At 35.9% G+C, this 17,668-nt stretch overlaps 1 protein-coding gene across 2 annotated transcripts in view; it reads right to left on the bottom strand.

Annotated features, from left to right (window-relative positions):
- The window catches only part of TSPAN7 (tetraspanin 7), a 128,760-nt gene that overhangs the window by 89,064 nt on the left and 22,028 nt on the right, over positions 1-17,668 (bottom strand). The window contains exon 2 of one of the 2 annotated variants that reach the window (XM_035712261.2): positions 11,087-11,178. The exons of the other annotated variant lie outside the window; for it this stretch is intronic. Within the exon in view, the coding sequence (XP_035568154.1) occupies positions 11,087-11,155 (69 nt within the window). The 5' untranslated portion in view covers positions 11,156-11,178. The remainder of the gene's footprint in view (positions 1-11,086; positions 11,179-17,668) is intronic. 2 annotated transcript variants of the gene reach the window in all.

The following is a 17,668-nucleotide window of genomic DNA, read 5'->3' as shown; positions in this document are numbered from 1 at the left end:
GGGTTGGGGAGAAACAACGAGATCAAGGGAAGTTTGAGAGCCTTTGTGTACTTAGGCTTTCCAGCTGGGTACACAGCTCACCCAAATATCTATCCTCTCCTGCTGTTACTAAAAATACATGGAATAACTCTTCCCAGAAGAAAATGGTCACATATCACCAAGGAGACAGGAGACCCTCATGATAGAGGGTTTTTTTTTTTAAATGACTCAGGAATCCAAGCAACGCTCGACTCCTCTCTCTGGACTCCACCAAGAGGGTAACTAAAACTCCTGCCAAGAAAGAGAATTCACATAGAATTTTGTCTGTTCACATCTGACACTGGGAATCCGCTGAAATCTAAAGTGCCTTCAAACTAGCTCATTGTGAAGGCAGACATTCTGGCATGAAAACTAGAAAAGGCTGCCACCAAAATAAATGCACATTGTCTTGCACCAACTGCTACTAGAAAGTGATTTCAAGGATTCTAGCAGAAAAGGAAAGGCACGATTGACGAGAAATTGAGCAGGAGAGTGAGTGCTCTTGGGAGAAATGTAAAACAAAATCATTCTCCAACTGAGGGTATTTCTCATAAAACTGGAAGACAAGAGTCTTTTTCTGTAGTATGCAACAGGGAAGAGATAGGATGCATATTTTTCTCACGGGCCTCACAGAGTTGCTTTTCTTTCAATAGCGCCCTGTGCTTTCTTCTTGCTGCCAAGAAAATGTAGGACAAGCTAATATGAGCACCACAAAATGGGGGACTCCATTAAAGCTGATTACAATTCATCTCCGCATCTCCAGTACTCAATTGACTCAAACAAGATGGGTTATTTGTGCTTTGTTCCCACTATTTTCTCATTTTCACCATGCCTATTGTCTTTGAATTTACCATTACTATTACACGTGATGTTTGGCCATTTTATTCACTTTCTTCCCCACATGCAATACTTAACAATTCTTACATATGTGCTTGGTTCACTTGAAGAGAGGATGAAGGGGTGGAGGCTCCCCTAACATTTCCAAATAGGGATTTTTTAAAAGTGTGGAATGCAGGTAAAGAGAATTGGGTAAGTCATATTAATCAAAATCTTTGGCTCATGACCACTCTTCATAGCCCTGTTTGTGGTTATTATAAACACACACACACACACACACACACTCTCTCTCTCTCTCTCTCTCTCTCTCTCTCCATAACACAGAGACTAGACTATGAACAATCTATGTGATTAATATGGTTATCCTCATTCCCTTCCCCTGCCTCCCTCCTCCCAAGGTAACCACTATCTGGAATCTTGTGTTGAATATCAAAATATTCCCATCATAGAATCTTGAGGGACCGACTTTCGTTTGTTCTATTAATAAGATTCATCCATAGTGTTCTTCATTGCAATAGTTATTTATTTTGACTGCTATATATTACTCATTGTATGAATCAAGAAAAGGAGGAATTCAAATGTAGAGTATCAATATATTATTGTATTAATTCATTCGATGTTCGTTTCTTAACAAAAAAATGCCTCAGTTAAGGATCATTTACTTGTTTTAAAACAACTGACTGCATAAAACAAGTTGTTATTGTACCTCATAGCTAATCTCTCAATTTTTTTTGTATTTTCCAGGATTAAATGCTCATTATGTATATTCTACACTTGATTTTCCTGAAGATTAGTGATACCAGAACTGGTGCAGATCAGGGCTATTGATACAAAACCAGTCTATTATGACACTAATCAGCTCATACTCACCCCTAAATTCTCATTTATTCAATACTTCCAGTGACTTCATGGCCACACACTTCTATAAAAGAAATCTGTGACACCGACACCGAACTAAACAAAACCATTCTTTTCCATCAAGGTTCTCACTGCCTAATGGAGGGAGAAAAATTTTTTTAAAAAATCTGCAATCCCAATTCAAAAGGTAATTCTCAGCATCTTAGACCTAGAGGTAACTGCTTGGTAGATGAAGAAAAAAGGGAAGCAGAGGGACTGCTCATTCAAAGGCATAGGGGTGGGAGATTTTCAAGTGGTCAGGGATCTTCAAGCACAGTGGCAAGGAAGTCTGAGGTCAAATCTCAGAGTATTGGGAACTTTATCCTAAGGTAAGGAGCCACTGAGCAATTTCACACAGTGGAGGGATAGGATCAGATTTGCTAGAGTAGAAAGTGGGCTGTTACTGGAGGGTGGGGTAGAGGTAAGAGCAGCTGGAACATTAGTCTAGGATACAGGAAATACGTGATGTAGACCTGGACTGACACAGCCACAAGGACCCAGGAAGGCAGGACACAGATTTCGGTAATATTTATGGAGAAAAGGTGACTGAAAAAGAAGACACAGAGCCAAAAGAAAATTAGCTTAGCACACAAACTGGTGGTCTAAAAGCAACTGGGGTACAATTGTTTCATATGCCATGCCTAAAAAAATGCAACTTCATTCAGAGGAAGAGAAAAGCCTCCCTATCATATTGTTTCAATTCCGAGAAAGCCTCCAAATACTGGTAAAGTATGTTTTTTGTAAATTACCAGATATCTTTATTTGAATTTGTGCTCACAGAATACAACTAATTTCTTTTTTAAAAGATTTATTTGAGAGAAAGAGAGAGCACATGCACTAGGGGGAGGGGAAGAGGGAGCTGGAGGCAGGCCTGGATCTCACAACCTGTAATCACCACCTGAGCCAAAATCAAAAGAAGGATGCTTAAGCAACTTGGCCACTCAGGTACACCACAACTAAATTTCCTATAACTTGCCTCTCCATCATCTATAAAGGAGACAATGTTGCCCAGATGGGATGCTAGTCTAATTGTTTTTTAAACATACAGTTGAGGGGCGCCTGGGTGACTCAGTCAGTTAAACAGTTGTGGGATAGAGCCCCTCCTTGGGCTTTGCACTCAGTGGGGAGTTTGCTTCAGATTCTCTCTCCCTCTCCCTTTGCTCCCCACTCCACTGGCTTGCCCACATGGTCTCTCTAAAATAAATAAATAAAACCTTTAAAAAATCCCCATACAATTACTTCTCATTATTTACAGCACTCACGTTCTATAAAGTCACCACAAACACTGAATTGACACAGACCTATTACTCCTAATGGAAATACAGAGATAGATTCCTGAGCACTTTGGGTGGCCACAGAATTTTGTCAACCAGTCAATACATAACCTTACTTTATGTATGTTTCTGTTGAGAGGCACCTATTTAATATATATTGTTGGTTCATTAACACAAACTCGTGGCCAAAATCACTATAACTCATGCTTAAATTAAGTTTATCTAACACACGCATTTTCTCTACAAGGCACATCACACATAGCCTTCTTACCCCTGGCAACACTAGTCAGCCCTTAAGCACTACATTTGGGGATCATTTTAAACACTACAATCATCAACAAAAAGCACAAAAATGGAAATAACGTGACACTAAATAGACCATGAAAAGGACATTTGTTTGCAGTATAAGAGTTTAAAAAAGAAGCCAGAGCATTGTCATGTTCAACCTCAACTGGGAATGTGTGTCAGGTGAATCAAATTTTTTGCAATTCTGTGCATGATTGCAAAGGCAGTACTGATTTGGGGGTTACAAATGGATTTTTAGCATGTAGGCAAATTTGCAGGATCCATGAATAATGAGGATTGACTATATAACTAAGAGATCCTTCCTTGCCTGAAGTTATCAAAAGGTACTTTAGTAGGTAGGCAGAGTGAGTCACTAATAATGCCAAATTTTTAGTTATGTGCTTTTCCCTGAGGAGCTCAAAAGTATCTCTTCAGACATCATATCTAAATGATCTCTTTGCTCATCTCCTGTGAGCCTGGGAAAATCCAGTTATAAATCAGTTTTTAAACGTGAGAAAAAAATCAAAGTTTTAGAGAATTAAGATGTTCCTGTTTCAAAAAAAAAAAAAGAAAAAAAAAGAAAAAAGAAAAAAGGAACAGGAATAAATTCTAGATGCCCTGATTCCTAAACAAACTGTCCATCTTCTAGGTTAGCCATTCTCAAACCTTACTGTGTTCATGAATCCCTAGGGATCTTATGAACAATGGAAATTGATTCAAGAGGTCTAGGGTCGGACCTGAGGATTTTTCATTTCCAACTAGTCCCAGATTATACCAATGCTGGATATATTTTGAGTAGCAAAGCTACTGAAGAAATTCGTCAGCCCCAACGTTGACCTACATCCAATAGACAAGAGTTATACAGATTAAAAAAACAAGCACTCCAGTTTGAGATTATGTAATAGATACTAACAAGTAACTAAGCTTTCAGAATATCAACAGTTCCACATGTAAAATAATCTAGAGTAAACAACGCCATTCATTTTTCTACTTAAGTCTATTAGTGTCGTAAAGAAATTAAAGACAAAATATGTTAGGATCTCAATATTATTTTCCAAATAACACATCAGATTTATGATTATTTTTCTCCTCTCCCAGTGGACCATTCACAGCATTAAGGAAGTAAAGGATCTGAAAGGTACAGACTACTTCATTTGCAGGCAGCTGACATAAGTAGCCAAAGCACCACTTGTCCATTTTAACATGCAGATAAGGACTATGATTATTCGGAAGCTGTTATCTGAAAATAAAGGCATTTGCTTCTCTTTTCCTCTGTGCTCTTACCCCCAGATACACACAATAAATCAAAGATGACTTTGGGAAATAAAGGGCAGTAGAAGTGCGTATCCGGCAACCTGTCATTTTGGAAGGAAATCTGGCACCCAAGAGCCTGTGAGAAGAGCAATTTGATGTAAAAGCCCCAGTGGAAATTTGACTTCCAAGATATAATCCAGAGGAACTCTGGTCTCTCACAAAGATTTGCAGAACTACAAAAATAACAGATCAGATAAAAAGAAGAATATGTTCACTGGTGCTTCAGAGGGGGAGACATTTGTGGAAGACAGTAAGAAAGGCCTTTGGAATACTCAAGATTGATCCTTCCAGGCCACTGATTCCAACTTGAGAGTTTGTGTTTAACAAAAAGTTTCATCTGAGACCAAACATGGGGGGGAGGGGTTCTCCACCACTTCAGCAAGTTTGATTTTCTACACCACTTGAAAACTATCCACAGTTATCTTCTTTCTTTAAAACAAGATTCTTCAGCACACATGGTACCAAATGCAGTTAAGAAAAAAATAACTGTCCTCAATTGGCTATGTATCATTAATGTAACACCAGTTTTGTTGTATTTTTAAACTTGGGAAGATAAAGATAAAATGCAGATAATTACGTTTCAGTGGGCAAATCTCAAGCTACAAATTAAGGACATTTCAGAACATATGGAAGAGTGTTCTATGAAGAGAGATATTTAAAGAAAGAAGGGGGAATGACTGTACAAATCAAATGTCCACAGGATAAAGGCTAGATATTAGAAAAAGTGTACTTAAAGTACCAGACATGTTGGGAAAAGTTCTTACCTGCATTCCTTTGCAAATTTATTTTTGCTTCACTCAAAACCATGGGAGGAGGGAAATGCAAAGAAAAGCTTCTATTTTCTTTTAAACTTTTTTTTTTAAGATTTTATGTATTTGTTCATGAGAGACACAGAGAGAGAGGCAGAGACATAGGCAGAGGGAGAAGCAGGCTCCCTGTGGGGAGCCCGATGCAGGACTGGATCCCAGGGCCCCAGGATCATGACCTGAGCTGAAGGCAGACACTCAACCACTGAGCCACCTAGGTGTTCCAAAAGCTTCTGTTTTCTGATAGAGATCAGAAATTCTTCAAGTGAACAGAGGGACAAAAAGGGCTATTTGTCCCAGGAATCCCACTTCTAGGAATCTATACTAAGGAAATATCTCCAATACAAAAATACTTACAGGATTATTCACTGCAAAGTTATTACCAATCACAAAATAATTGGAAACAATCTAAATGCCAACATAAAGGAGAGTGGCTAAATAAACTATGGTACAGCTACACAATGGAGTGCTTTGCTACTGTAAGAAAAGAACAAGAAAGGTCTCCATGAACTGACATGGGTATGGAATGATTTGCAGGATAAGCTGTTAAGCAAAAAAGGCGAAGTGCAAAAAAATGTATCTATGGTATGCGAACCTTCATTTAAGAAAAATGAGAAAGAGTAAGAAAACATTCATGTATCTTCCCATTTGTGCAAAAGACATACAGTGACGGTAAACTAGAAACTAAACAAAATTGCACTAGAAACGAAAGAAACTGGTTATCTAAAGAGGTGGAGGGATCCGTGGGTGGCGCAGCGGTTTGGCGCCTGCCTTTGGCCCAGGGCGCGATCCTGGAGACCCAGGATCGAATCCCACATCGGGCTCCCGGTGCATGGAGCCTGCTTCTCCCTCTGCCTGTGTCTCTGCCTCTCTCTCTCTCTCTGTGACTATCATAAATAAAAAATAAATAAATAAATAAATAAAGAGGTGGATAGGACAGAATGGAAGAGGACACAATGGAAAGGGATAGTAGGGATGAGGAAGGAGTGACACTTGCAAGTATACCCTTTTGTAAAGCCCTGACTCTGAGAATCAGAGTAATGCTTCACATATGAAAAATATAAATAATTAAAACCAAACAAAATATGTGTGTTTTAAGGTAAGAGAGCAAAATGAAATGCAAACACTAACAAAACAGCCCAACTGTAGCACAAGCAAATAAGTAACCACACGGAATAGAATGGGAAAGAAAAGAACTAGTCTTAGTAATTGTGGAAAACAGCATCTTGATTTAAGACCAAAAAAGAATTGTACTGAGAACTGTATTCTAGCCAGTAGATGTGTTTCTCACAGGAGTCTGGGTTAGGATTTTTTAAAATTTATTCATGAGAGACACACAGAGAGAGGCAGAGACAAAGGTGGAAGGAGAAGCAGGCTCCCTACAGGGAACCCAGTGCTGGCCTCCATCCCAGGATGCCGGGATCACAACCTGAGCCAAAGGCAGGCACTCAACCCCTGAGCCACTCAGGCATCCCTGGGTTAGCAATTCTAAAACTAGTTTATATTAGGATTAAAGAAGTAAGTGAATATATTTACATATGCCATAGACAATGAGAGCCAGGTTTCTCACTGTCAGAGAAAGACCAGAATGAACTATGTATTGTTGGATTAGAATGAGAGGTTCAGTATGAGCTCATAACTTGATGGATAGAAAGATGGCAGATAGGAAGGAAGGAAGGAAGATGATAGAATGAAAAAAGACAAGAGACTGATATACGTGTTTGCATAGTTAGTATACATTTACATGTATGTCCTAACCACTGGGAAGGCCTAGAAGCAATCACATCCCAGTACCAAATGAGCACACCTAGGGCACAGGTCCTAATTTCTAAGTGCCATTCTGCAATAAAAGAAACCAAGAAAGAGTGGGACAAAAAAAGACTGGCAGAAATATGAGCTTGAATTTCCCAAATTTTGTGCAATCATTAAGCCTACATACTCAAGAAGCTCAGCGAACCCCAAGCAAAACATGATATACCAAGGTATATCATAACTGAATTGCTCAAAACTAATGATAAAGAAAAAAGTAATAATAATAATAATGATAATAATATCTTAAAACCTGGCAGAGAAAATATAGAGAGGAATAAAGATAAGGATGACTTATTTCTCATTAGAAATAATACAAGCAAAAAAGACAAAGGAGCGACATCTTAAAATACAGAAATTTAAAAACTACAGAATTCTATAGCAGCAAGATATCTTTCAAATGCAAAGGTAAAATAACCTTTCAGACACACAAAAGCTGGAAGAATTCACCACCAGCAAAATTATACCAAGAAAAATGTTGAAATAAGTACTTAGAAATAAAATAATACCAGGTGGAAATATGGATCTGCATAAAGGAATGAAGGGTACTAAAAACAAATACTTGGGTAAATCTAAGATTTACTCTTATCATTTAAGTGTTTTAAAATAGGACCATTTAAACAAAAATAACAATAATGTAGTGTGGTGTTTAAAGCATACAAAAAATAAAATGTCTAAAAAGAAGAAAGGCTAGAAATGGAGAAATGGAAGTACTATATATATACTATTGTCAAATCCTTAAAATAATAGTGAGATGGTATACTATCCTGGCAGATCTTGATAAGTTAAAAAATGTATACTATTAACCCTAAAGCAACCAATAAAATCACAAAACATGGAATTATAGCTAAAAATATAAAATCGTGAAGAAATAATAAAAAATAAGACAGAAAAAAAGGAATAAAGAAGAGGTGGGACAAATAGAAAACACTGAAAAACAATAGATTTAAACCTAACCATATGAATAGTCTTTTGAATGTAAGTGATCTAAACATCCCAGTTAAAAGACAGAGATTGTCAAATTGGAAAAGAATAAAGTAGGACCCACTTATATTCTGAATATAAGAAACACACTTTACATATAAAGACACAAATAGGTTAAAAGTAAAAGGATAGAAAAAGCTATATTAACACTAGTCAAAAGAGAACAGGAGTAGCTATATTAATATTAAAGTACATTTCAGAGCACAAAATATTACTAGTGATAAAGAAGTTCCTTTCATAATGAAAAAGGGCTCAATTTACCACAAGAGCACTTAAGAACAGAACTTCAAAATACATGAAGCAAAACTGATAGAACTTTAAGGAGAATTTGACAAGTCTAGAACTACAGGTGGAGATTTCAAAAAGACTCTTTCAACTGATAGAACAAGTATTGATAAAATTTGTTAAGGATATAGGAATTTTCAACATTAGCAGTATTTTTTAATTTATTTTTTATTGGTGTTCAATTTACCAACATACAGAATAACCCCCAGTGCCCATCACCCATTCACTCCCACCCCCCGCCCTCCTCCCCTTCTACCACCCCTAGTTCGTTTCCCAGAGTTAGCAGTCTTTACATTCTGTCTCCCTTTCTGATATTTCCCACACATTTCTTCTCCCTTCCCTTATATTCCCTTTCACTATTATTTATATTCCCCAAATGAATGAGAACATATAATGTTTGTCCTTCTCCGACTGACTTACTTCACTTAGCAGTATTGATATACACAGAACACTCTACCCAACAAAAGCAAAATACATATTCTCTTCTAGCATGCATAGAACATTTGCCAAGACCACATTCTGAGCTATAAAATCTCAATAAAAGGGATTCATGTCATATAAAGTATGTTCTTCCCACAAAGAAATTAATTTAGAAGTCAATAAGATAAAGATCTCTGGACAATCCCTCAACTATTTGGAAACAAAATAACAAACACACTTCTAAAGCACCCATGGGTTAAAGAGAAAAATCAAAAGAGAAGTTATAAAGAATTTTGAAATGAATGAAAATGAAAAGACAACATATTCAAAATTTGGAAAGACAGCTAAAACAGTATTTAGGGGATAATGTATAGCATCGAATGCTTATATTAGAAAAGAAGAAAGATCTCAAATCTATGACTTCAGCTTCTCATTTAAGAAACTGGAAAAGCAAGAGAAAATTGAACCCAAAGTCAGTAGAAGAAAGGAAAAAAGACCAGAGCCAAAATCACTAAGACCAAAATCAATCAATCATCAATCAATCAAACAAACAAAAAACCCACAGAAAAATCAATGAAACCAAAAACTTGCTCTTTGAGAAGATCAATAAAATTGATGAACCTCTAGCTGGACTGATCTGGAAAAACAGAAAACAGAAATTACAACAAGAAGTTTGGGGGGAAAACCACTATAGAGTTTACAAATATTGAAAGCATAATCAGAGAATATTACTAAAAACTTTATGCCAATAAATTTGATAACCTAGAGGAAATGGACTAATTCCTTACAAGATACATATGACCACAGCTCACTCAAAAACTAGAAAAGCTGAAATAGATATCTATCTGTTAAAGAAAATAAATTTATAGTTAAAAAACCTTTCCACTCCAGACCCAGATGGCTTCAATGGTGAAATCTACTAAACAGGTAAGGAAGAATTAATGCTAATTCTATAAATCACTTCCAGAAAATGGAATAAAAAGAACAAAGTTGGAGGACTAATAGTACTTGATTTCAAGAATGATTATAAAGTTTCTGCAATCAAGACAGTGTGGGACTAAAGTACAGACAAAGAGATGGATGAAAGCAGAGACTGTAGACATGGACCCACACAGATATAGACTTTCAACAAGAGTGCAAAGGCAATTTAACAGAAAAGTCTTTTTAACAAATGGTGCCGGAACAACTGGATGCCCATATGCCAAAAAAAAAAAAAAAAGAACTTTGATCCAAAGTTTGTACTATACACAAAAATCAAATGAAAATGGGTGGTAGACTTGAATGTAGAACATAAAATTAGAAACTTTTAGAAGAAAACTTAGGAGAAAACGTTTGTGACCTTCAGTTAGGCAAAGGTTTCTTAGATATGAAACCATAAGCATGATCCTTAGAGGAAGAAATTGATAAATTGCACTTTATCAAGATTAAAACCTGTAGCTCTTTTAACGACACTGTTAAGAGAATGAAAAGCAAGACACAGACTGGAAAAAAATATGTGTAATCATATGTCTTATAAAGGACTTGTATCCAAAAAATATAAAGACCTTCAACACAAATATTAACAACCCTCCAAAAAATAATGGGCAAAAGATCTGAACTGACACTTCACCAAAGAACATACAGATGCAAATAAGCACATGAAAAAAAATGTGATATATACATAAAAGGGAATGTTATTCAGCCTTAAAAAAGAAGGAAATTCTGACATATACTACAACATGGATGAAACTTGAGAACACTGTGCTAAGTGAAATAAACAGTAGGACAAATACTGTGTGATTCTACTTATTATGAGGGCCCTAGAGTAATCCAATTCATGGAGAAACAAAGTAAGATGGTAGTTGCCAGGGGCTGGGGAAGGGAGGAACAGGGAATTATTATTTAATGGGTTAGAGAGTTTCCATTCTGCAAAATGGAAAGAGCTCCATAGATAGATGTAGTGATGATTACATAACAATGTGAATGTACTTAATGTCACTAAAATGAACACAAAAATGATTAAGACAGCAAATCCTATATTATATGTATGTTACCACAATAAAATATGGATAAGAACAAAAAACGCTCAACATCATTAATCATTGGGGAAATACAAATTAAAACTGCAACAAGATAGTACTGCACACCTATTAAAATGAGTAAAATTTAAATACTTACCATGCCAAGTGTTAGTGAGGATATGGAGAAACTGGAACTGTAGATGTGGATGTAAAACAGTACAACCATTTTGGAGACCAGTTTGGCAGTTTCTAGAAAAGTTAAACAGATACCTACCATATGATTCAGCCATTGCAGTCCTAGGTATTTACACAAGAGAAAGAAAAGCATATGTCCATAGAAACAACTTGTATGTAAATATACATAACAGCTCTATTGCAATTGCCAGAAATTGGAAAAAACACAAAAGTCTGTCCATCAACAAATGAATGAGTAAACAAACTGAGATATATCCATTTAATGAAAAACTACACGGGAATAAAAATGAATAAATTCGAAATGAAAAAATGAAATAAATATACATTACAACATGGATGAATCTCAAAATAATGGTGCTGAGTAGAAAAAAGCCAGATAAAACAGTACATCCTGTATGATTCCATATCTATCAAATTCTGGAAAATCCAAACTGTAGTGATGGAAAGTAGATCAGCAGTTGCCTGGAAATGGGTAATCGGAAGTGGCATGATGGTAGATTACCAAGGGCACAGGAAGCTTTTGGCAGGATGGATGGGCTCACTTTCTTAATTGTGGTGATAGTTTCCCAGGTACATACATATGCCGAATTTCCAATTGTACCCTTCAAATATGCTCAGTTTATGGCATGTCAATTATACCTCAATAATGTTGTTAAAAATCATCAAGCAAGCAAGCAGATATGCCTGGTAAAATTCTACCTTTTTTTTCCATGTTCACTGCATGCTCCCCACCACTGGAATATAAACTCCCTGAGAGCAACAACTATCTTAAGCATTCATGGCCAGGCTAAGAGACATGAGCCATTCCTAATAAACATACCTGTGACATTGCAAAACTGAGAAAACTTCTTAGAAGCTAAAAGACAGTATTAGGAAACTTGATCAAGGGTCTTAAATAGCCAAGACTAACAACTTCCTGCAATTAGGAGAGATGACCTTTGTACAATAAACTAACACACCAACCCAGCTCAAGAGGTGTGAGACAATTAAGAAAAAAAGGGGCAAAGGGGTCATAAAAGTGCTAAGAAAAGCTGACTCCAGATCAGATCACAAATTCTCAGCCATGATACCTTTAGGATTATGCCCAGTCAGGTCCTTATAGAGAAGTTAATAGGCATTAATACCAACCTTTTCTATAGTATTATAGCTATATATGAGTTTGCTTTTTATTTTCTCAAATTCATAATTTATATAGCTCCTACCTAATAAATTACAAGAGGAATGACGTAGTAAGTAATGTGCAAAACGCAAAAAAATAGACAGCTTTAATGTATAAACACTCTTACAAAATGATAAAACATCACTAATAGAAAAAGGGCCAGAGTAAAAGAAAATTCAAAAATACAGATTTTAAAGTTTTACCTTATAATTAAATACATATATATATATAATTTACTCATTTTTAAAACTATGAATTCTAAAATGTTTTTAAATCTTTGTCAATGGCAGTAGTGTGCTGTAATTAACATTTTCTTATGCAATTAGCAGGAGGATATTGGCAAACATCCTTGCTGAAAGCTTTTCTGGCAAAAATTTTCAATATCTAAAAACATTCATAGTTAATCCTTTCATAAGGAAGTTAGCTTAAGCAAATAATGAAATGCAAAGCCAAAGATTTAAGTTCAAAGTTACTAATCACAATCTTATATTAGTGAAAAAACTAGAAACAATCTATATACGCCACAGCAGGAAAACGGCTTGCTATACAAATGAATCTCAGGATAGAAAAATACATGACCATTTAATGCTATTTTGAAAGGATTTTTAAAGACGTGGGAAAATTCTCGTTGAATGAAAAACATCAGGACACAATCTGTTTAGTACAGCAGGATTCCAAATCTTTTGCGCTCCTCCAGATTTTGAGTCTTACACTTCTTCTTTAAGCACTTTCACCAAATTGTTATCTCTTAGGGGTTCATTGGCAATCGTGGCTAACCAACTAAGAGGCATGAGCACCATCAAACAGAAATTCTAAACTCAAAAAAACCAATCTGTCCTCACGCTAACCTAGCCTCGCCTGGGTGTTAAAAAACCACGTATCCATTAGCAAAATACCCTGTCAAGAGGGCCAGTGAATGTACATAGTAGAGAATGGTAAGTAAGCAGTGAACAGAAGCAGAAACAATGGGGAATTTAAATGCCTGAGATTCTTGTCTGAGTTCTTTCTAGTCCATTATTAAAAATAAACTGGGATCATTCTATCAATGCCTTTTTTCAAAACAAAGATAAGGCCACTCCAAAATATCACTTCTTCCGGACAAGATGCTCACTCTTGGAACTCAATTGCCATGGGTAAGATGGCGCCCCAGGCTAACAGGCCATGGAAGAAGGGACTGAGGACAAACATACATCCAAACAGAAAAATCTTTTCTTAGCATTTGAAATAGTAAGAGTCCTGATTTTCTCAAGTTGGAAGACTCTTCATCATGAGTGTTCCGAAATACTCAGGTTACCATAAGGGGTGACACAAATAATCCCAGGATTATATGGGGGAATTGGCAGATTGTTCAACATGACTTCTTTCTCCAGCAATTCTTGATTGGTGCATAAGACCAAGAGAGGAAAACAGCAGACACAGCATTTTAAATTTGTGGGTAGATTTTTGTTTCCTTTTCACAGAGTATCATTTTGGTACTGTTGATAGTTTGCCTAAACTCAATCCACAAATAAAACCAGCAATATTCCTATGGTTACACTGAGCCATAATCTATAGTACTTAAAATGTAGTTAAAAGCCTCTAAATTTTGCAATGCTCCAAACCTTACCTCATTTTTTGCTATTATATAAGAACTATTATATTCTCATTACAGGATAGTAATATGAACACAAATTGAGAGGAACTGCTAACCATCTTCCCACCTAACTTCTCTGTGTTTCTCCTTGAGACACACTAACAAACTCCCTATGAAACCTGGAATATGAATACTACCTTGCCTGGAAAGGGAACTAAAGGGAAAAAGAGAAAGCACCTGCTTTCTCTCCAGATTCACACAGATCTCCAATTCTCATCTCAAATCATCTCCCACACTCCAATTACAGCAGTCCGTGGTAAAGACAAAGCTCCCCCTCTAAGAATGTGGTTCAGCAGTGTAAGCAAGGGTTTCCATTCGCTTTACCGCAGACAACTGCTACTACATACCAAGGTTAAATTTAACCACCAAAGTAACCAACATTCTGGAAATTATCCTTTAGGACAGAAGTATATATTCTGGGTTTGCTTTCAAACACTCAGTTTTATTTTAACCTGCATGAACCAAAAAAACCCAAAACAAAACAAAACAAAAAACCTAGAGAGTGCCAAGGAATCCAGTAATGTGTGGACCTAAAGGTACTTTATGATAGAGGCTAATACAGGTTCCTATGTTATACTGTAGCAACTGACCCTCAAGTCAATCACTCAGATGACTAATAAACATGACCCTCCAAGTAAAATGAAGCACTCACCAGATTCAAATTAAAATGGAGTAATACTCAGCTGAAGGGCATCACCCTTCACAGATTACCATATATGTTCTATGTTATCAGTCACAGGCTACCCATCAGTACCTGAATTTCGTTAAGTTTCCTTCTGCCCCATAATATATTCATTTAATGAATGCATATTTGAAGCTACAGAACTAAAATTTAAACATATTAGAAATGAGTATAGTGTGGTTGCACAACAGTATGCTTTCGTCAAAATTCATCAAATCACACTTAAAATTGGCAAATTGCATTGCATAGAAATGGAACACAAATGTGAATTCATAATAACTCATAAAACATGGAACCAACAGTGACTGGGGAAGCAACTGAGGGAAAGAAACTTGCTTAACCTAGAGCGGGTTTCTTAGCCTCACCTTCCTCTTTTAGCTGTGACAACCAAAAATGTTTATAGACACCACCAAATGTTCCCCCAGGGGCAAACCTCCCCCCTCCCGCTGAGAACCTCTGCATTATGTCGTTCTAACAAGAATCTATTATATATAAGGATTTATTATGTAAATTCAGTGAAAGCTAGTGGTAAAAGGTAACAGTCCCAGAAAAAGAAAAAAGAAATGGAGAATGTTCAAGACTTCCCAGTTATTTTGGATACTTTCTTCTTCTTTTTTAACAGGTGAACTCTATCAAACATTTATTTACTTTTATTTTTAGTTTGTAATTCCAGTTAATAGACAACGTTCTATTAGTTTCAGGTGTAAAATATAGTCATTCAACACTCTATTTAGGACATTTCCAGGTACAGGTGATCAATACTAACAATGCTCTCCTCCACAGCTAATAAGGTTAATCTGGAAATATCTTAAGCACATTTCTCTAAGAATTGTCTTTAATTTATATGTGAGGTTTCATAGCCATAAATCTTCACCACTGACCGACTCAATAATGTCACAGATTGGTCATTTGTTCAAGTAGAATACAAAGGAATTAAAGAACTGATCATTTATTCTGAGAACAGGATGCAAATATACACTGGGCTTTCAATAAATGATTTTTCAAGGAATCGGCTTTTTTAAAAATCAAGTCCCTAAGTTCAATGTTTAGTCAAATTAAAAGAGAAATCTATACCACTTCTGTCTACAAATTAAATTAACAAAATGCATATGAAATAAGGCTGTGAGACAGATTGTAGGTCAATAGCTAGTTTGATCTGTTCATCTCCTAACATACAAGGTACCAGGTTAAAATAAGTTTAGGAATTCCACATTTGGAAACATATTCCAAAGAAATAACCCCCAAAAGAAATTAGATTAAAAATATGCAAAGGATTCCTGATATTCAATACTGCATAGCTCCCAAATCTGTGAATGGAGGCAAAACAACAGACATTTATGCTTTATCAAACACACAGATGATGGTTGAAAGAAATCTGAGTTTCTAGTCCAATGCCTCATTTCCAAACCACTAAGGGGGAACGTAAGGTAGCAAAAAGGGCCCAATGGACATTTTCAGAACTTTTTTTAAAAAAGTGCCTAGGTCAAGGCTCCAGGTAGTGGTACTCAGCTGCAAGGTTTAGAAAAACAAAGAAAAAAAAAAAGAAAAACAAAGGAACAAGCACAATCAAATGAATAAATGACCCAATTAATATTACCTATTTTTGTATTATATATAAATTATTATTTGTATTCCAAAATCATATAAAAATATGTTGCATTCAAATACAAGCAATTACATTTCTAAAAACATTCTTATAAATGCAATTTATTAATCAAAAGTCTTTCAAATTAGTGCTTTCATTTTCTTAGCATAAATACTCAGTAGAATTAATGGATCATATGGTAATTCTATTTTTAATTTTTGGAGGACTTCTACACTGTTTTCCACAGGGGCTACACCAATGTACATTCCCATCAACACTGCAGGAGGGCTTCTTTTTCTTTGCACTCTTACCAGAGGGGAGGAGGGTGTTGTATGGTGTCAGAAAGTAGCTACACTCTTGGTGAGCATAGTATAACATATAAAGAAAGTGTATCACTATGTTGTATACTAAGGTAACAGTATGTGCCAACTATACTCAAAATATTGAAAAAAAACTTTAGATCTTTCAAATCATAGGAATTAGGGAAAAATAAGATGTCTTTTTATGGGACTATGAAATATGGCCCCCAAATTGATTTAAAAATGGGCAACAAATATTTGAAAGTATATACTTCCTCGTTATTAACCAGAGGAACACAAATTAAAAGCACCATAATACTATAAACATCCACCAAACTGGAAAAACATTGAGAAGTTTAACAAGTTCAAGTGCCAGGGATGATATGAAACAACTAGAATTTTCACCAATCCATAACCATAAGAAAAAACATTTAGCAGCATTTTTTTAAACTAAAGATGCATGTACAACTTCACAGATGTTCAACAGGAAATAAAAGAATATTCATAGCAGCATTATTCATAAAAGCAAACTGAGTACCACCCAAATGTCCAATAACAGGATGAATAATTTGTGGTACAGTCATATACTGAAATATAAAGCAATGAAAAAGAATCAACCTAGCTCCAAGTAGCAACATGGATGGATCTTATACATTAAGTGAAAGAAATCACAGAACACATGGAGTATTACTCAATGTACATAATGTTCAAAGATAGACAAAAACAAAGAGAAGTACCAGGTTATTTCAGGGTTTGTTCATACGTGGTACAACTATTAAAAGCATGTGGATGATAAGTCTGTATAATTTCCCTACAGAGGGGAGAGAGGAAACCATGATAGGGAGGGTCACTCAGGAGGCTATGGGGGGTGGTACTGATAATGTTCTATTCCTTAACCCTGGAAGTTAACTAGATGAGTATTTGCTTTTTAATTATTCTTTAGGCTGTACGTGTTTTCCCACTCCTTTGTGGTTTTCCCATACCATAAAGACTTAGTTTTTCAGACACACAGTAATACAACCATTTCAACACATGCAAGATGCAGTCCACATGTGAATCATATTAACTGGAAAAAGCAGAACTTTGCATTTAGGGTGATTACAATTGCACAGATGTGAAGATCCAATGACATAGCCCACAGACTAATTGGAAGTGATGTGATAAAGTCGTGTTCATCAGGGGCTTT

The sequence above is a fragment of the Canis lupus genome, chromosome X (genome assembly GCF_003254725.2).
Source record: "Canis lupus dingo isolate Sandy chromosome X, ASM325472v2, whole genome shotgun sequence".
Lineage (NCBI taxonomy): Eukaryota > Metazoa > Chordata > Mammalia > Carnivora > Canidae > Canis > Canis lupus.
Note: the sequence above shows the minus strand (reverse complement) of the source record. Positions and strands in the feature narration are given on the sequence as shown.